The sequence below is a fragment of the Eleginops maclovinus genome, chromosome 9, assembly GCF_036324505.1.
Source record: "Eleginops maclovinus isolate JMC-PN-2008 ecotype Puerto Natales chromosome 9, JC_Emac_rtc_rv5, whole genome shotgun sequence".
Lineage (NCBI taxonomy): Eukaryota > Metazoa > Chordata > Actinopteri > Perciformes > Eleginopidae > Eleginops > Eleginops maclovinus.
In genome coordinates, this window is record NC_086357.1 from 21,268,893 (window position 1) to 21,290,823 (window position 21,931).

Here is a 21,931-nt window from a genome sequence, read left to right on the forward strand (position 1 = left end):
AGACCTCAACATGGTTATGAATGAACTCACAAACAGAAGCCATATCCATACAGCATTAGCCCATGGCAAATAGCTTCTGAAATTACCCCATCTCCCTAAATGATCTCCCTTAATGCCTTATGCATTCTGTGTGTAATCCAGTCGAAGCACGCTGCTGCTTCCGATACATTTTATACATTGAAAGCATTGAGTTTGTGGAGGTGGGTAATTGGCCAAATTGTGAGAGGTTTCCCCCAGAGTGCGGGCCATATTAAACAGGCAACAGGGTTGAGATAATTGAAAGTGTTAACCATCTAATGGAGTGTGGTGTGGCTAATGGACGAGAGAGGCTGCCCTGGGTTGTATGGATGCAGCTAAAGGAAAGTGCCGTTTAGTTTTCTTTACAGTCCGGTCTGCGTCTTTCCATTAGCTCGCCTCTCTGGTAGAAAGTTGTCACACTGGTTTACTCGCGGGGCTCTTACAACAATCACGGATTTGGTCGAAAGAGAATAGTGGGAGGTTAATGAAAGAGTTCAAACCATTTTGTGTGAGAATGAAGCTGTGTGTGTGTGTGTGTGTGTGTGTGTCAGGAAGAGATGAAGGAAAGGAAACAGCCTCAGCAGAAACACAAAGTCACTGGGAAGGACAGATTGAAAGGCAGGCAGGGGGAGCCACACAGAGAATAAGAAATGTGGAAGTGAGATAGGTGGGAGAAAGGGGTTGAAGGAATAAAAGGAAGGCAGAAAGATAAGAGGACAAGGGGGGGAGGGGGGGGGCAGAAAACACATCTGGAATGAAGAGTGCTGGGGAAATGCAGGAAGACTCAAGGGTATCTGGGCCTGCACCATTATGGAAATTGACTGGTCAGTGAGCTATTGTGGTGTTGAAGTAGAGGGGAAAAAATTGAGTGGCTGCAGAAGTACACAAACTGCAGAACCCAATCTCACCTCGGTCACAAACCCCCGTCCCACAACACCTCCCACTCACAGAATGGCCTCTGTGTACTTTCATTTTTTAAGGAGCTTGGAGTGACGTCCCTGAGGAAGCCACAGTAAAGAGGCAATCTTCTGACCTTAAAAACTGTTGAGATCTTTCTGTCTATAAAAGGTAACACTGCCAATTAGGCAACTATTTTACACATCGTTCGCTTTTTGGGGTTTTCCCTTCCTGTAGTGTGTTACATGGATTTGTGTGCATGTAAATGGTCTGCAAAGGCTAAATCCTAAATTCCATAGGGAAGTTGTCTCCTACACACTTCACTTCTGTAACATATCGACATCAATACGTAACACTAGTGCTTCTTTTAGCTAACACATTGTACGTGATAGACTGAGGGGCGGGACATCTCTAAGCGGCTGACCAATCACAACCCAGCTACAGCTACTGTAACCAATCGAAGCAGACTGGGCTCTGGTTTCAGACAGAGGGTGAAAAGAGGTGCTGCAGCAGTTTTAAGTGAAAGAAAGCACTCAGATCCTTAAAGTAAAGCAGCAATGTCACTGTGCAGATTGCAGTAAAACTGCATTCAGTCTGTTTCATGTTTTATTTCTATACTATTTTTATAGATAGCAAAAGGTTGTGGGTGGATGATAATAGAACAACTTTTCTTGAAGGTAGCAGACTTTTCAGTGCAGATTTTGTAGAAAAAGTTGTATGAGAAACACGTTATGCACAATTTCCCACATTGTTTAATATGTAAGCGATACAGTAGATGCCAAAATGATGTGGCTACCCCACATAAATAGGCAGATTGAATTATAGCATTTTCCAATATTTCCCAAAATTGCAGAACAAAAAATGAAAAGAATATCAATTTGTTAAGCAATTATATTTCTTCTCTCCTGTTTTATGGCCACCCACCACTGAGGGATGTGCTAAGAGCAGATGATTAAAGACAGCTCTCCGTAGCGTCATTGGGGTCATGTAACAAAACCCTGTAGTGTGCCCACAGCTGGCAGAGCAGAATGTGAGGGCGACGCTGTATGAGAGACCTGGCTCAGAGTGATGTTTGTGCTGGCTTTGCTCCTCAGGCCTGACTCATGCTCGAACACACAGACACACACACAGACACACACACACATACACACACAGACACACACACACACACACACACACACACACATCCTCAATAATGACTGTAAAAGAAGCTGTTAGTGGGCCGAGGCGGCGCCATCTGCAGCCGTCATTAGGACGGGCATAAATGCAGATTCATGGCTGGAGCTATTCAACAACCTGGCTGTCATAAAGATGAGGAAGATAAACAGGGTTAAGATGCACATTAATCTGTTTTTGATTTGGATAAGAGGCTTGGTGTGCATGTGTGGAGACAGAATAAAAAGCAAATGCAATTTTGCCTGCAGCCTCTTATGTTTATGTGCAAGATAAAGACAGGAAGTAATTCTGGATGGCAAAGAGGCAGAACGGCTTTGGGGTTAAGTAAGAGACTGTCAGGCGTAAGATGATGCTAAACCCCTTGTTGCTTTTTCATAATCTTCTTGAACTTTGGCAGCGTCATTAGGAGATAATGCAGGATAATACCAGAGATCCCCATCGATTGGCCATGCCTGCCAGATGAGGCTGATATCGACCCGAGGAACAAGGTTATGATGAGCAGTCTTTTCATGCGTTTAATTTATCTGCTAATCTCAAAGTTATACAAGAATCAGGACAGATCTGGAGTATTAATAGTACTTAAAGTAGTTTTTAAGCCGTTTCATGAGAAAGTTTTGGAAGAAGGATGCTTACGTAAGCTTCATGGACACTTCAATCCACTCAGAGGGCATGCTGGTCCTAGGAGCCAAACGTTTAAGAGCGCAGGCCATAATGAAATGTTGCTTTGGAGTGCTGCTGCTGCTGCTGCAAGTAACAAATCCGTAACTTCCGCACAGCAACAGAGAAGAGCTGAAGGTCATCTTCAGCTATGAATTTAAGAGAAGCTCCAGCAGCCCTAATGAGCACCGTCCTTGAAAATCACAGAGCAGAGTGAAAAACTTCACTCAGCCCGAGAGAACAGAGGAAGGAGAGGATGTAAAAGAGATGCTATATTCAGGGTGATTGATTGCAGACGGAAAACAGAACCCGGCAGTGTGGCTTCTTCCGGTGTTTTGGAATAATAATGAAATAAGCGAGTCACATTTCAAAGGAGACGAGAAAGAGAGGCAAGGGGAGTGTGTGTGTGTGAGCGAGAGAGAGAGAGAGAGGATGTTGTGTTTTACAGCAGACAGAGCTGTGAGGCAATGAAACCATCCATTGATAAGAGACTCTGATATTCAGCTCATCAGAGGAAGTTCATGAGAAGTGAAGGTCTCCGAGGTTAGACAGTACAACAGTAGGCGTATTCACAAACCTGTTTGCTGCCAAAACAGAATCTCTCTTCCTTTTTTTCCTTCCCTTCTGTGCCCTCTTCCCTTCTTTCCTCTTACCTTTGATCCCTCTCACTTACTCTGTCTCCTCCTTCCTATCTGCCTCCTACTCTTGGTGCCGCAGAGGGATTGGCCCCAGGCGACCCACTCTGTTGCCTAAACTCTATGCAGCACATTTTAAATATACAACAAAAAAAAAAAGAAAGAAATGTGAGCTACATGTTCGTCATATTATTGATGTCTTGGCTGTGGAAAAATGTTTTCCCTAATCCAAAGAGGTTTGGAAATGCATCTCCTGAACAGTTGAAGGTCAGATTGTTTTCTGGCTGCAGATTCAGCAGCTTAGAGCAAAACTGTAAGGCAGAGGAACGTGATGATAGAACGAGGAGAGGACACTTTTAAACAAACTTTTCACAAACAGATATTTGTTGTATGTGGGATTGAGGATTACTGCCCTTGGCTGGATCAGTGTGTTTTTTTCTTCAACACCTAATCATTTCAAATTGTTGGCCTTCAAGTGGCTCCAGGTATTAAACTTGGATCTATATGTTGAATAAGCTGGAAAATCTTAAAGGTTTTTTCCTACAACAAAGTTACTGCACTCATCGTTCAATGCATGCTGTACCTTAGCATTATCTAACTTTTCTACCTAAAAAACCACGTTGTAATTTATTTCATTCAAAGGAAGATTTAATCACACACACAATACAACACAAACTGAAACAGAAATACTCAATCCAGCAAAGACAGTCAACGGATCCAAACAAGGGTTTCTTTAATGATCATTTGTCTTGTAAAGAATATAATACAATGACAGGACCGGAATTCATAAAGAACATACATCAATAAATATGGATAAATACTTGTGGACCACCTTCACACAGCTGCAGACGGGCTCAGTTGCGGTTATTATATCTGGGATCACAGTCGACATGACCACAGGTAGCTGTAAGATATCGTGCAGGGTAAAGAGACAAAGAAGTGATATTTTTCTGCTCCGTGAAGCATTGTCTCACTTCTGGATGTCCTGCAGTGCGTGTTGACTGTCTTTGTGTTTTTCTTTCTGATTCAAAACAGCAGTGTGTGTGAGCAGAAGGGAGAAACTGAAAGAGCGACATAAGGTTTTGGATCCACTGAGGCTGTATGAATATGGTCCACAGAGGCTATACGCAAAAAACACACCCAGAGTCTAAATGGATTTTCTAAAAAAGGAAAACCTCAGAGTATTTACATCACAGAGGAGAAGGAGTGGGTCATTGATTTCTGCTCTGCGTTTGTCTCTTTCATTTCTCAGTCTCTCTCTGAAACATCTTCCCATTCATCCATCCCAGCAGAATGCAGATGGTTTCTCGTCAATGATAAATCGTCTCAACTCGTTTTCAGACAGAGACCCGATGTCATAGAAACAGCACTTGTACCTGTGCATTAGAGGCTGAACAGTGGAGAGGTGATACAGCAGTCAACAGGTGGAAAATAGTGTTGTTTAGTCTGAAGGGATAAGGATAATGATGCAAATTAAGCAGAGGCAGCAGTCGATGTCTTTTAGCAAACGTCCAGCGGTCAGTCGTCGCTATTGTGCCGTCAATGCCATCGACAGACTTAATAGAAACCCAAGACAGACAGCGTAATCATGAAATCAATAGTCTGTCTGTGTGCGACTGAGGACAGCAGCCCTTACCGCTCTTATCAGGTTGTCATTGCCGATGAGAGCCGCATTTGAATGCATCAGGTGTACAGTCCCTGACAGTTGTTACAGTTCACGTGAGCAAGAGAGATTCTCAGTTTGCACGGGGCCCGCGCACACATACGCACCGAAAGGTTAACCTGTCACTTATTTCTCTTGATGTTGAATTCAAAATGAAAGACACAATGTTAGGAATGGGGTCTCTTTGTTCAGTGAAAAACATCAGATGCATTCGTTAGCATGTTCAGCTAACTAGCTCAGTACGAACAGTTGTGAGCTGAGGGTTACCAAACATAGGGTTAGAGATTTCGCTAAAATAAAGAAGCACAACTAAAAAAGAAATAGAAGAAGAACCCTGTTCCCAACTGGCATATCCACTGTGTTTGGATGCTTACCCTCTATTGCTCTTTCCTACAATTGTGCATCCCAGCTACCTTAGTGTTACATTTGCCAAACACATTCTAAAGCCATTTCTGTTAAAACTAAAAAAACTGTTTAAAAATGTCTTGTTTGTTTGTCCAAGTCTGCATGCTACTCAGCAAATCAGTGTGGTGTTATAATTACAGCCACAGGAGCAAAGAGTAATGCCGGTCTGTAAGACTTATTGTTTCACAGTAAATAAGATGGCCACTATTATCAAACAGATAGGTTGGACCTACATAGGAAAATAATGATGGGGGCTTAACCAACAATCAATTTCTACGCCTGTTTTTATATGAAATGCTTATCTTGCATTTAATCTATATAAAGTTGTGAATCAGGCAAGCTATCCACATACTTCATTAGAAGCCCCAAGCTATTATTATGCAGTGTTGACCTAACAGAGATCTTTGTAGGCTGTCAAATCACCGTCACAAAGAAAAACAAGTGATATAAAAACACAAACACAATGCTCAGATGATTGTGATCTTCTCTCAAATTCATTTATATGCCTTGAAAGCACTTGTTATTCACTTGGAGATGTCTAATTCGTTTTTAGTTGTTGATCTCACATTTTTAATTTCATCCTAATGTGAAATGTCAGAGTTGTATAACCCTCCTCCAGTTTTTTTCCGCTCATTTTGACATTTTTTATTTGTTGTGTTTTTCAGTGAATTATATTAATATTAATGAATGCTGGAAATACCTGCTGTGGAGGCATAAGCGCACCCAAAGTAAATTCTGTCACACTGATGCAACCAGACACATATTTACAACAAATTTAAACAAGCTGTGCGCCTACCGGTGCTATTTAGACGGAAAAACCGTCACACTCTTGCACTGTTATCTCTTCTCTGCTGAATACTTGAGCTGTGAGTAAGGGGAATAACTTGTTCACAGTTAGGAAAGGTGGCAAAGCCTGAGAACAGGCCTGCTGGCTGTACAGACGTTCAATGATTCGCTTGCTGCTCCCCCTCAGGGTGCAGAGCCGGGATACAGCTGGCAGCAGCCTCCGGTAAGTCACTCATCTTCACAATTAAGACTCACAATTACAAAGCCCGGTCTCTTTCTATCTGGTGCCCTCAGGGCTTCTACTAGGAAGACCAACGAGGAGAGGAGAGAGGAGCGCGAACGCGAGCTAAGGAGATGAAAAGAGGAAAAGCAAAGACACTTCTGAGCATGAGGGTCAGAGCGTTTGAAGTTTGAAGAGCAGAAATGAGTGTGTGAAAATGTGTGTTTCTGCATGAATTCAATGAAAAGGGTGTTGGAGAGAAGCTGTGAGGAAAAGGTTGGACTTTTTTTAAGCAAGAGAAAGAGCAAACAACATAGCAGTCCCAGAGGATGGGCCAAAAGCAAACTGACACAACACACACAGCCCACACACATTTTCAGCTCCTTCGTGAAACTTTTTAAAGTTTAAAAAAAGAAAGAACATCATCAGACAGAAATCCCTTCACAACAACCTATTAAATTGAGTATAAATCTGTGGTGTTTTTGTAGAAAGCTGCAGAAATGAAGAAGACAAGATATAACAGCAGATTCAACTTCAGTTTTCTCACCTCAACATAAACACAGATTCACTTTTTAGTTTAACTTAGTAGTTGTACTAATTTATTATATTTTTCAATCTCATTTCCTTAAGCTCTCCGGCCAAAATTCAGTTTACACTCCATCATTTTTTAGAACGTTTTAAACTCACGTCGCACAGCTGAATCTTTACACAGCAGTAATTACACCATCTCTTGACATCAGCTGTGATTTGAATAACAGTGAGAGGGGCTTCTGTCTGCCCTTTCATTCAACTACCAGTCCTCCATCCATTTTTAATGACAGATAGAAAAGACGAGGTCCGTAGCAGCCTGACATCTCAGACGACAGATGGTCGACGGCTGTGACAGTTCTCTGGGTCTCCTGTCCGTCACCCTAACCCTTCCACTGTCACCTCAGCTCTGCCGCTCCGCAGATAATGTAACTTGTTAATTAGGCATGCAGCAGATTAATTAACCTGATACGGAGGTGTAGGTTCAGTCTTCTTCTCCGTGCGGAGGAGTGTTGTCATTGCCAAGGTGAGGAGGGACAAACAAAGGCAGGGAATTAATGCGCACAGGGTGGAATTTCTTCCCTCAAGCGGCTTTATATAACCTGATCTTGTTCTCTTTATGAGATACATGAAACCAGGCTGAAAAACACCAACGTTAGTCTTACACCAATAAAGAGCTGGTAAAACTGGATTTAAGTCCTTCCACTACTTTTCTATTGTAAAAACTCATCGACAGTGAAAGGAATGTCGAGTGAAGAGATAAATGAAAAGCAGTAAAGAGGGATGACGGGAAGGAAAAAGCAAGAGAGGAGAAACTGAAAGGATAAAAGAGCTGGAGTCAGTGTTTGGGACATAATCCCAGCAGCCTTAACCTCAAGTACTGGCTTTAAAAAACACCAATTTAACCCGGCTGTAAAAAGGGAAAGAGAACGAGAGCAAATCGCTTGTTTTATCCACCCCGATCCTCTCTTTAAAGCAGGACACACACAGGAGCGAGCACAGGTGTGAGACTCGGTCGCCCTCAGAAATGGGAAACCTTAATCTCTGCCGACCCTCTCTATCATCATCCTCTGGGACTTCAGCCACTGTCAACATCCTCAATCATAAACACACACACTGAGATGAGAGCATCTGCCTGATATTCATCCTCATACCTTGTGTCATCAACATTAGCTTTTTTTTTTTTTTAGTGCCTGTTCCCCGTCTCATCTGGTATAAAGAACTGGATCTAGTGGGCTGTACATTTTGTCAGATTGACAATATATCATATGACAAACTGTCATGTAAAAGGTAATGCTTTTAACAACACAATCCCACGGACAATCCAGCTCTGAACCGTAGTTCCCCTTAGCTTCATGGAGCATTTTAGCCTCTTTTTGTCCTATTGTTTTGGTTATGTGGCCCCTAACTGTACTATTGTGATTCACTGCTCTCATAAGTGTAGTTTCTAGACAAAACAGGGAGCCTCTTATAGCAAAATACATTTTAAATAACTGAATGTCGCTACATGCCCAGCAGCAAACAGCGGAACGAGACAGTTAGCTTGCATACATGATGTACCGTTAAGCAGCTAAACTCTAAAACCTTTCAAACACAATAGAAAATGCACTAAAAAGGGAAGTACTACCTCACTTAAATTACAGAATCAGCTCAATGTAATAGTTATTTTAAAAGGACATCTGTTTGTGAACCTAAACTGTGTGCAGGGGAACGTCATATCATGTTCTTGACTCATGAGGCACCTACTGAGAGATAACCAGGTCTGGTTCTCTTATGACGGGTCGGTAGAATAATTTTCTCCTTATCAGACCAAATACGTAAAACTCTTGTCAATGAGTTAGAGGAGCTGTGCCCTGCTGCACCACATTCATTAATTCACGGCACATATTCTTACAGCGACACAACCTATAAGAAAAGGCAAACCTAGGAATGCTGAGCTGGGTTGAGACAAACTGACATCAAAGGTTTCAATTAACCCTCGAAAATGTCGGGGATGGATGTCTGACACAACAAGAGCTCTGTGAGATTGACACTTCTGTAAAGCGACTGATGTTTGATGAAACTGAATTGATATGCAATGTGTTTTCCATTTTCCTCTGGGGGTTTAAGCATCTGATCTAAAGTAACTGTCTCACACTGACAAGAAGATACAACGCTAACAATCAAATAATTCAATTACAACTGCCTCTGATTCAAAGCAAATCAATTAAATCCGTTTCAGAAGAAGTCGCTTTAAGTCAAGCACAATGTCTTACAAAGAACCAAAAGCAGCAGAAATAAACACTGAGTATTTGTAAAAAATAACATGTGTTCAACAGACAAAAGGCTCAAAGTCAACAACACGGATGTCTCCCTTGACTCGTCTGATTCTGATACGGCGTTTTCAGTGATGTCGTCCCTATTTATAGTTGAAACCATCTCTCTGAAGAATGTTCGGTGTGGATCTCAAAGGTTTTTTCCTTTTTCTTCTCAAAAACAGGTCAGCGTAGCCCCATGTTTCAGTCGTTGAGCTCGGAGGGAGAGGAACTGGGTCAAGTTGGAGGAAGGGTGGGACACGGGAAAGGTAAGACGAGAACAGAGAGAAGAAAGTAAAAAGAGTACAAAGGGATTTGTTATTGTCCCGGTGACACCTCACAGCATTTCTGCTGGCCTTAGAGTTGACTATGGTACAGGCTGACTCAGAAAAGCCAGGGTTGGAGCTTAAGGGGAGGGGGGGCAGTGCAGTGTAGGGAGGGGACTTTGAGTTTTGAGCTGTAAGATGTAAAGTAGTGTTTGGGGAAATTGGGCAGGAGGAAAGGACGACAGGCAAACCGCAGTTGGCAGCAGAGGAGAAGTAGGAAAGCGGGTTTTTGGTTCAGACATGGGCGTGGTTGTGGCCCTGCTCTCCCCCGTGGTGCCCCCCCTCTCTGTGGCCATGCCTCTTGTGCTTCCTGCGCTCCCTCCTCCCCTTGTGGTGGTGGCGGCGGTAGCGGTGGGCTCGTCGTGCTGGTGGAGCAAAACAGAGACAGACAGAAGGATAAGAGAAAGGGCGGATTTAGAGAAGAAGTCAGAACAAGAGGAGCACTGACGTAAGAGGGAGATAAATCACTGACAAGCTTCCAGACATATTAGTCGCAGGAAGATGAAACCAGGTACGACGAGAGGAGATGGATCAAAAACAGGAAGGTCAAAACGACTTGTTGTTTTTCGAAGGTTTAGCTGTTCTTAAAACTCTGACAGAACCTGTTTTATCTCACATTGAGTAAACTGGGTGCCTTTAGCAAGAGCACACTGAGCTAGCCACCCACGCAAAGCCTCAGCGTAAGCTCGGTCCCGGGGTGTTCTGCCAAATTAGGTTTCTCTGTCCCTTTCTGGATTTCCTCAACAAAGACATCTGCAATGAATGATAACAACACTGTAACTCTGGGCCATGAAAACAACTCCGTCCAGAGATAAAGAGTCCAAAGGAGAATCATTTTTGTATCACTTTCAACAGAGGCTACATTATTTCAGTATTTCATCATTACTGTCACACTGTGAGTCGAGTGAAATGAAACACACGGCTCCATTTGTTGAATATTTATATATATCAACCATTTATATCTCCTCTGAAGGACGCATGAAATTATGCAGAAAAGTGAAGTTGTTTGTTCCCTTTATTCTGTCAAAATGATCGTGGGAGTTTATTTTAAGGCACAAAGGAGATAAGGTGTGTGAAAGTTGCACAAAGACACAATCTAAAAATATGAAGAAAATATTTGCAAGTGTTTTATTCTTTAAGCACCAAAGCTAATTTATGATGTCTTTCTATTTTTACAACACTTCTTTTCCCTTTATTAGACGGTCATCGGTTGCAAATAATTTGTGTGTAAAAGTTTGAAAACCCCCCCCCCCCTACCTTAAGCATGAAGCACTTCAAAGAGAATGCTACCACTTCTAAGTAAGGCCAGAGGAGATTCATCCAGTCTGCAACCACATTAATCTTTTGCTTGCAATTATTCATAATGAGGAGCCTGAATTCACAAGGTGACAGCAGCTCCCGAAGGCAGTTTAAGTAGGAGGTTCGTCGACTGTACCTATGGTGGTGTTTATGCTAACAACTAAAAGTATAAAAGTAAAAGCGACCTAAAAAATGGAAATACTGCTAAAGATTTTGCTTTCTGCCGTCTCTTTTCGTGAAAAAGCCTGTTGTGTAATAACTTACATTTTGTGCAGATGATTTTAGGCCGGTCCCACTTGCCGTTGGCGCGACACTTGGCCGTGGGCACGTGGCGCTGCAGGAAGCCGTCGGCGCACTGGTAACGCGCTACTGAGTGGATGTCATAGTGGGAGCGTTTCCGACCAATCAGGAAGGCATTATCCACACTGGGCGGGGGGCCACAAAGCACTGCGGTGGGGAAAGGATAGACAAGTGATAGAATATTAATCAGATTGTCCACTTCTGTTTATCTTCACTTCCTCTGGTATCATAAATAGATGTCAAATTAAAATGACTTTAAGCTGGATTTAACCTATAGATTAGATTATAAAAAAGTACACGCAAACAAAGTAAACAACTAGAAAAGATTTACATATTTACAATAGAATGATATACACATATAGAGTATCTTTAGAATGCACATTATACAAATATAAAAGTATACAAAATCATTTAGAAATAGCTATATTAGACTGACCTATTACCACAGTAACTATAAACATTGGATATATACATAAAACAATTGGGTACAAAGTACTTTTGAATAAACAGTTTTAAAATAAAATGTAAAGGAAATGTACAAATTGTTCACGGATATTGAAAGGAGGAAAACGGAGTAAAATCTTGTTCAAATAAATGAAAGAAACTATAATGCTTAGAGTTTTTTTCTTGCCAGAGGTGAGTTATTGTACACAGTTATTGCTTTTAGGCAGTAAATATTTTCTTTCAGGGATCAAAACAGTAAAAGGCATTTTCTGCAATCAGCGTGTATTCTTATTTCTGAGTTCAAGGTGGTCATATCTCTTAGAAAAGCCCCTCACACACACACACACACACACACACACACACACACACACACACACACACACACACACACACACACACACACACACACACACACACACACACACACACACACACACACACACACACACACACACACACACACACACACACACACACACACACACACATCACAAAGCAGATTTAGTGTCTGCAGGACAGCGTGTCTGTCTACATCTGTGAGTGAGTGGGCTGCTGTCAGAGTCACTGTCAGACACATGAAGAGCAGAATCAGAGAAATGTTTCACAAGCTGAGACGGGAGAGAAGACTGACACGCCGGTCAGAGACTGACAGGACGGACAAGCCTCGGGGATTCACGCAAACAACTTCACAGATATTTTTACTCGGAGGTAGCCCGCGGTGGAGGCAGCAGGTGAATGTGTTTCTGTCATCTTTATCAACCGCTAAAACCCCGTCATGGGGAAGGCTTGTAGGAGGCAAGTTGAGTTGTTTAACACAACAAACACTGCAAGTTTCTTTTGATGTACTTTCCCCTCAAGTGCTTTAGTTTTAGCGCAAATACACCGGAGTCTGCTGCCATATTAACAAGGAGCTCGAGAAAAAAATGAGCGTGTTTTTATTTTGGATTTTACTGATGAGTTTGTTTGATGAGCATCCCCAGGTTTCTTCCCTTTCCTGTCAAAAAGCCAAACTTATCTTGTACTTTACTTTTCTTTCTGAATACATTATGCCAAACTGAATCACCACAGCCTTGCAAGCACTTTGATATTGTTCCAAATATTATTATGAATCATACAATATTTTTACTCCAGCAGATATTATGACTTATCATAGCAGGGAGCGCTAATCACTTTAACAATGGCTGGCCCTGTTCTACATAAGGCACTGCAATTCAGCAGTAAACAAGTTATTAGTTACACCTGTCGCTGAACATCTGCTGTGAAAAAAGGCTTTCACACATATTTCCCCCTGGAAATATTAAATCTGTGTGTAATTAGAAAGGTTTTATTAGCCAGTGTATCACCTGCTAAAACTGGGCACCAATGTTCTGTATATGCTTGTATTAGTGTTTGTGAAGGCTCCTGCAGAGCTGTTAATTCATTACAGCAAAGGTTACAGTTCACATGCATTTCATTTGTTAGTCCTTTTCTCACATTTGTTTTTGTAAAAAAAAGAAAAAGAAAAGTGCAACAAAGAAATTAGCAGCAACAAATCAGCGTGAACTAAAAGCACAGCATGAATGAAACCCTGCAAATGCAAAACGCTTCAAGAATCTCAAAACACAACAGAAACAAGGACATTAAAAAGTGTTTTTTGAAACTGTAGTGTGTTTCTTCTGATGGAATTATTTGGGCAGTTATAGATTTCTGTTTGACGTACATTTTTAATAAAATATCACAAGTGTTCACATTGATTATCACTCCTAACTTTCTACTAAATGTGTATTATCTGACTGCCCTACGGCGTCCAATAAACATATAGGTATAGATTACCTTATTGTCCATTAAAATGACCTTTAAATGAGTAGACAAACAGCACAACGTACAGTTTACACAGAATCGGTACAATTATGGATTATTAAATTCAGAAAATGTGGCAGTCATTAAAAGTCCCAAGTGGATTGTTCTTCCACTTGTGTCTAGTCCATTAAAATATATCACGACAGAGCATGATACTCTGTAGGATTAGCAATGACATCACAGGTAAATACGTGCCCAGGTTGAGCTCCTTCCAGAGATAGATTCTGAAATCAGTCAGACGGAATAAAGGTTGTGGAAATGAGTTTGAGTTGGTAAAAACGTCTCTTATTTTGCCGACTCCAGAGCATTGATTCCACCCCTGAATGTGATTTAAAGCAGTGATAAGAGGACCTAATCAGCAATCAGAAAATGTTTACAAACCCTCTTAATTCCCTTGCCCTTGTCCTAATACCTCTTGAGTTCTTAATAATGGAAACAATGTCATTAAATTGGATAAAAGTTTTAATGCCACATTTACAGTTTAATGCATTGTGGAAGAAAAGGGGGGAAAAGCACTTTCCACCTCACTTGAGACGATCACACACTCAACTCAAATGAAAGGCTAAAAGGTAGATTTCCATTAACCCTCGCCTATGTACACTGCTGAATGATTTCTCGCAGAGGGGGCGAGCCAAGTCAGAAGGTATTGAAGTGGGGATAAAAGAAAATGTCACTAAACTCAGGGAAAGCAAATGGAGCCGCAATGTTATGGGAGACTCTTTAAACTAGAAAAGGACTTTTGTAGACTAAAGCCTGAAGGACGTCCAGGGTCACCAAGAGAAAAACAAGCTTTCTTAGAAAAACCGCATAAATGTACTTTTCAAAATACTCCACTCTTCAATCCTTTAAGCTGTGAATTAAATGAATAGTAGGTAACATTTCTGCACTTAAATGTTTAAAAACCCATGGATGTCTGCAAGTGCATAAGTGTGCAAGTTGAGTTTTTAAACAGTTTTACATCACATTTCTTAGATACCCATAAGATCATGGGGTTTTTTAGGATATTAGACGAATGGATCTTGTTTTTTTCTGAGAAACAACTTGAGAAAATGTTGATTTGTTCAGTATTTTTACCAATTTGGAAATGTGTCCGTCTATATTCTTATAGAAATTGCTGGTTAAACTGGAGTAAGGCTGCTACATGTATGTTTGCAAAGCTGAGACATACACACACACTCACACAAAGGGGACAAACAAAGGAGACAAGGATGAAAGACTTGAAATTAAGTGAATAGAAGAGAGGACGCTGAAGAGGAGAGGTATTCTACTCGTGCAGAAGAAAAAGGAGATGAGATTTAAAGTGTTCTTATTGTATGTATGCATATTTGAACAGATGGCGGAGGTGGGTATCATGTCATGCAGTTCAGTTAAGATGGTGTAGTCAAGCTGAAACTCCTGCAAGCAGGTTACATAAGGTGTGTGTTTTCTGTCTGCCTGCGTCTCTGTGGGTGCGTCACTGTGAGTTTATTGGCGCTGGGAGAGCAGTAGAGAGTTAGAGGCTGGTTCCTCTCAGCACTCCACCATGGCCTCAAAGCATCCGCACACCTACTTAGGATTCTGCTTCACTAAATCTGAGACATGAAAGTGTGTGAGCATCTCACTGAATCAGCACTGGCAGCGAGGCTCACATGGAAACAGTAGATGCCGATAGATTCAGTGTTGTTTATTAAAAAAACAAACCGCTGGAATTGTTTGTGGGGATGTTTGCTGAAGAGCCACAAACAGCCCAGACCACCTGCCAGATAAAGAAGCGGAAAATGGTGATGATATTGTGCGATAGACTGCAGTGTGTGTTTACCACGGGATATTTAACTTGTTTCTGCAAACAATCGCAAGAAGTGCAAAATGAAATTAAAGAGATATATCAAAGAGAAAAACACGATTCTTAAAAACGTTATGGAAAAAACTGGTTCTAAAGCCCCAACTTACCTCGAAGTATCAAGATTTGACTTATTTTTGGATTCTTCATCTAAAAAACGTTTTTTTAAATAATTCAGGGTCAGTTTGGGTGATTCATGTATCTGGGAGTGACCATGTTACAATTATATATATAGTATTTCTTCACATGTCTTCCTATGTAATGAATTATCAGATGAGATATACTTTACAGTTCCCAAATTGGTATATTGCTTTGTTACAGCGGCATATTATTTGCGTTTAATAATTCATTTCTTAAGAATGCACATTATAAAATATACAGAATAAGTAACAGAATCTACCACTAAAAAAGAAAAATCTCAGGATACTATGTTCATTGTAAATATGCAAAGTAGTTGCAGTTCTCTAAACGTCTACGAAGTTTTTGGGCCAGAGATTGCTGTGAGCCGGTGAGCAGTGCAGGGAGAGCAGCTCTGTGGAGGTCTGGGGGGGTCTCGGACTGCTGCCCCCTGCACACTTCTTTCTCCCTGTGGAGGATTTAACAATCTGTAGTAGAGATGCAAAAGGACACCAGAGGATCCCTGAGGGGAAGTCTCTGGCTGCTCAGGTGTTTTTTTTCAGTGGTCTTTTACTCCTCCTTCCTCTAGTTCCTGTCTGAGACTGGAGAGATTCACCTTCAGCACTAAACATAAATCAACATCAGGGTTTTCTTTTGTATTACATTGGAATTAAACATGTATATGTAGCTTTAATAAAGGTGCAGGAAGAGTCTCACTACCTGGAAATTAGTTCGAATTTCATATGTTTGGTTTCCTTGCTACTACCAATTGCATTTATGCTTCAAAAAACACAACGAGGTGTTTATATGTGGAGAACACATTTATGAACAAAGTATCATAAACGTGTGTTTGCCAAAGACCCTTTTTTCTGCGATAGTAAAATCCAATTGACTTTATGTCTAGGGAACACTTGCATTGCTTAGTTCTCTGTCCGCCTAAGAAATGAAATCATCACTGCACTACTCTATAGGAGTGTTTGTACTTTTTGAGTACGTACACACACACACACACACACACACACACACACACACACACACACACACACACACACACTTGCCTTGTGCGCTATACTATCTCAAACTGGTACAGCTATATGCACGCACACACACACACACACACACACACACACACACACACACACACACACACACACACACACACACACACACACACACACACACACACACACACACACACACACACACACACACACACACACACACACACACACACACACACACACACACACACACACACACAAGCTGGTTGTATAATTCCTATAAAATGTAAATAGGTTTTTCCCCTTACTTTCAAAATACATTTCAGCAATGACAGTTTTACGCAACACAATGTGTATCCAACAATGATTACATTACACACCAACGGACACATCAACTGCTAAAGGCACTGACGATCGACATATCATCTCCCAGAGCACGCCGAGACTGTCATGCAAAATTTGATTTCCTGTCTCTGTACATAATGACCCATCAAGATAATGGAACGTCTTTGTAAAACGTACATGTCCTCTTGTGGGCAAAATCCTTCTCATACTTCCTGGAAGAGCTCAGAGGCAGAAGTATACGTGACTCTCATTACTTGAATCCAAATATAAGTTTAAAACTTGGTCAGTTTCACTGTGCTTTTATACAGTGTTGATGCAGCAATTAAATACTGCTGATTTTCGTAGTAAATCCCTGGATTCATAGCTATGAAATGTATTGCTCTACAATAAAAGGTTGAAAGTCACTCCAGATTATAAAAGTGTTCATGTAAAAATCATTTTTGAGGTTCTGTATTAAGAAGGGCCTGGACCTCAGGTGATGCTTAAATGATCTGGATTTTTTTTGTACAATAGAAGACAAAGCTGTCAGTTTACATTTTCTTCATCATTATGCAGAAATGTAGCTGGCTAGATAGCTAAAGGTAGAGACATTTGTAGGAAATCAGAAACAGGTTTTCCAACATTTGATACATTGTGTGATTCACATTAGAGGCTTCTGTGAGTGGGTTGTGCAAATGCTAGGTTTCATGAGTCTGGCTGTCTTTCCTTTGGATCTGACCATCATCTCATCAGATGACAGTCTCACCTATTTTCAGTTATATGACAAATATATCTTCACAATCTGCATGACACATCATGCTGGGCGGCTGATTGAGGTGTCCGAAAGGCTCTCATGGTTCTGTTATGGCCTCATCAGGCTCAGGGGCCGCTGATAAGCAGCAGACAAACACGTCACATGTGCTTTGAGAACCAGAAAGCGGCGCAGAGAATACTCAGCATGGAGCTGACAAACTCCACTGATAAGACAAGACATAACATGGGGTTAGTTAGAGTGAAAGAGGAGGCTGACGGGAGGCGGGGGGAAGATGAAAAGATGCTGGTGATTGTAAATGACTGATTAAGGTCAGAGGTGGGCCGGATGCTGGGGACTTGTGACAGTGTTCATCAGAGGTTGTGCAACACTGTGTTTGTGAGTGAAATACCTTCCCTTTCATACAAGAACAGAGGATCAGATGTGTTCGTCGCCTGATGCTCTAGAAGTACACTCTCACGCTTGTATCCTCTGAAGAAAAACCATCTGTTAAAGCATGAGTCATTTGCCTAAATTAACATAATGACCATTAGTAAAGCCTTTGAGGCTTTTATGTTAAAGATCATCAAATATAATACAACAGGGACAATGAGGGAAGCAATTTTGTTCAGTTCTATCAGTGAGTATAGATTCAACGCTGACAATAAACCCAAACGACTTCAATTTGAGTCTGGTTAGGGGCCTTTGCTGCATCTATCTCTCCCTTATTCACAATCAGAAACCCCCAAAATACTACAGACTTGACCAGGAAAGATTTAATTTTAGCACCTTGTATGTGTGTATATGGGAATGCTGACCTTTATATGTAAACGTTCTTTGAAGGTTTGCAAAGGCTTGATAAGTGCAATTCATTTAACATACCAAAAATCGCACCTGTCATCATTATTTTTGTCCAGATCACGATGGCATTACGTTGATGATGCCACAAACGTTTATCAAAGTGAGACATTTTTTGTCAAAGCTTCAGGCGAGGTTGTTTCCTGGTATTTCTCTAAACCTGTCTGCCTAGCTGTTCATAGCTTATATTATGTTTGTCATTTTGCCATCGGTCATTAGCCTGATCTAGTATATGCAAATGTGTGGCAAAACAAAGCTGTGATTGTGGCTGATGATGTGGCTCTCAGAGGAGCATCAAGTGGCCAACAGGGGACATGAAGCGGAGGGAGCAGCACATAACCATCCAATACGTTTGCTCTTCTCGTTTTGCTGAGTTAAAGTTTCCTGAACATGGAGCAGAAAGTACGTTCCGCCTCAAGACCTGCTTCACCTTAGTAAAACAGAACATTTGTCGGAGGAGATGGAGCCGTGATGAGAAGAACGTGGAGAACTTTTCAAAGTCGTGATGCAGGATTATGAGAGATATAAGAGGGAGCGCTGAGCTGGAGAGAGCAGTAATGAGTGTGAACCTGAAGCATGTGGACTGATTGAAGAGGTATGGTGCTAATCTGTTGCACTGTGTGTAATGGTAAGTACTGTATAGCCAGGATGTTCAGAAGCCACTGATGGTACATGTCGTTTCAGAAAAAGGCTGCAACGATTGTAAGCCCCTTCAGATAAGAAAAAAAAAAACGACTTTAAGAACATCCTGTCATCTTTTCTCATTTCTCACGACTCCCCTTTAGGATTTCAGACTAAAGAACTGACAGCATAGTGAGGTTATTTCTCCTTTGCCCTTTTTTCTCCGTCTCACTGTCTCCTTCTGTCCGATTCCTCGCCGTCTCACTGTTTAAATCCTCTCAGCCTTTCTACAGTTTTACATCCTGCTACTCTGCCTCCTCACCTCTCTGTCATTCATTTTAATCAGCTGTTGAAGTCGCAGCGTACTCCACGCTACTCTCTCCTCTCCCTCCATCCACCCCTTTGCTCTCACCTGTTCCCTTCTTGCAGACGTAGGGCAAATTGTAGTTGCATGGCACGTCGTTCCATTTGCCGTTCTCATGAGCGATCATGACCACGCAGTCTTCTCCTCCAGCGAAGAAGTTGTCCGGCTGGTTCTCGCGCCAGTTCTCATATTGCTGCACATACATGCACAAAAAAGAGACAAACATTTAGCCAATCAACTACTGTATATGCAGGTTTAAAACTTCAATTAACATTTTTCTTTTCAACATCAGAAACTACTACTTGTTTTATATCAATAAACTCTTTGTAGAACATGATTTATTTATCTACCCCTAAATTCTTGGTTTCCATTTGACCTAGCGGTGTTTTTGTATGTAATGATGGAAAGCTAGAAAGCAAAAAAAGAGAGCATCCTGTCTAAGTGCATACTGAATATGTGTTGTCATAGGTAGATAAAGCTGTATTGCAAAACCTTTTTAATGAAATCTCAAGCTATAGGAAACAGGGAACAGAAATCACGGTTAAGTATCTCTTCAGTTAACTCCTGATCAGGATGTTTGATGCTGTGTTACTGCAAGTAAATCCAAATGAATATGCTTCCACTGGGATCTTAAACTCTACGGGATGATCAGCTGACTACGAGAGAAAACAAACACATGTGGTTACTCACCAGATCCATCTTGTCGGTCCACTGAAAGTCGTCCTCCACTGTGCGATCATTTAACCCGATCCATGTGTTGTCATGGCTTAGACCTGAGAAGAAGGTAACAGGACATGAATACAGTGGAGATACCTATAGTACACTCAATTATACACACAGCCTGTCAATGTAATGGGAGTTGAGCGCATTGTTTGTATCATTACACAAACTTTTCCACCTCAGCCAGGTCTAAAACAATGTTTTGCTGTAAGTAAAACGTGTGCATAGTAAATGGAAGAACGCTGTTTTGAAGTGGAATAGATTTGTGTCAAACCGTTGTACTACAATGTTTGCGGGTTCAAAACAAAAGCAACCCGGTCTAGAAAAAGGAGTTTTAATTCTCTTTAATGCAATAAAAATGTATGTTACAAAGTGCAGTACGGTGCTAACATATTTCAAGCAGAATAGGTCATCATTATGGGGGTTGAGGTTGAAATATGGGTAATAAAAACAATAGGAAAGCTGCCTGACATTTAGTTTCTCGTGCATAAAGCTCTATAATGTCATCATAAGGGTACAGTCTTCATACGACAAAAAGGTTTTATAGAGTAGCAGAAATTATACTACAACAGGTTCAGTAATATCCCCCTGACTGGTAAGCTGTTCTTTACTATATGTATAAAACCAATTTAGTGCTCATTAATGTTACATATTGTGCTGCAGGGTTATTCTTTGTGCAACAGGCTCCATACACACAGTCCTGGAGCTAAACAGCAGCAGGGATCGTCCCTCTGATAAACTGGTGACAAGAGTCTTTTAGTGTGAAAGAAAAACCCCCACTAATGGTGTTTTGGGTTAATCTCATTTGTGTGTTTGGGGGGGTCTGTGTGCAGGGTTGCATTGGCGCGTGCACATGCTTGCACATACGTAATAGAATTTCAATCATGGTGTATCTGCTGAACATCATTAACAGGCCCATTAATCTTCCTAATGGCTCTGATCCTCTTATTGCAGGGGTGGAGACTTCCATTTTCGAGGCAATTAAACACACTTTTTGGTAACCGTGCACGTGTGGAAGAAAGATGGGCGCCTGATAGATGGCACTGTACTGGCATCTGTTCAAGGTGGATTCAATATTACAGGAGACTGGGGCTTGTGATCTGGCCATTTGACAACATGTGGATGAAGAGCACTGCCAGGGGCCAAAAGCTAAGTATAGGAAAATAAGGGATAAAGAACAGCATGTAAAATTGGCAAAAAAAATGGTGTATAGCATTTGGAAATAATTCAGGATAACATGCTTGAAATAGCAGGTGGGTTGATTTCGCTATACATGACAACCATTTAATCAATGAGTCATCAAATCATTTTTTCTTTTTAATACAAGCTTCTGGCATGTGATATTTTCACATCTTTCCCACAAAAATCAAGCTCAGTTTTTGTCCTAATACTGGTCTTATTTAACTCAGTTTCAAATGAGGTGACCTCGTGTAGATTTTTCACCTGTTTCAAGACAAATCCCACCCTAAGAAGGAATAGGGAAGTGTATTAAATGTTCTGTCATAGACAATTTATCAGAGCCTAAAGCACCTTTTTATTGCAACAAATGGTAATACACATTTATTTGGCTGAACAAACTCGGCTCCTGAGGGTGTTCTTCAGCAGGGTGTGCTATAAACCTCCTCAAAGGTTATTCTAAGCAGAACCAGACTGACATTCATCACTGGGTTATGGAATATACATAAGGCAAGAGCTGCTATTGCCAAGTTATGGTAATAATAATGAAGAAGAGTAGATATCACTCACAGCTAGTAAAAGCAGCGTGTTGCAGGCAGACAGCTGAAGGAGAGCTGGTTGGATTATAAAGTCTGTGTAAGTGCAATTATTTAAACTGATTGGTGGCTGTAAGAGAAGCCAGATATTTTATAG

The 21,931-nt window shown here is 41.2% G+C and overlaps 1 protein-coding gene across 1 annotated transcript in view; it reads right to left on the bottom strand.

Moving 5' to 3' along the window:
- Positions 1-4,099: 4,099 nt before the first annotated feature.
- The window catches only part of ncanb (neurocan b), a 126,631-nt gene continuing 108,799 nt past the window's right edge, over positions 4,100-21,931 (bottom strand). Inside the window, 4 exon segments of the mRNA XM_063890442.1 lie at positions 4,100-9,970; positions 11,169-11,351; positions 19,391-19,535; positions 20,033-20,115. Coding sequence (XP_063746512.1) covers positions 9,840-9,970; positions 11,169-11,351; positions 19,391-19,535; positions 20,033-20,115 — 542 coding nt within the window. The 3' untranslated portion in view covers positions 4,100-9,839.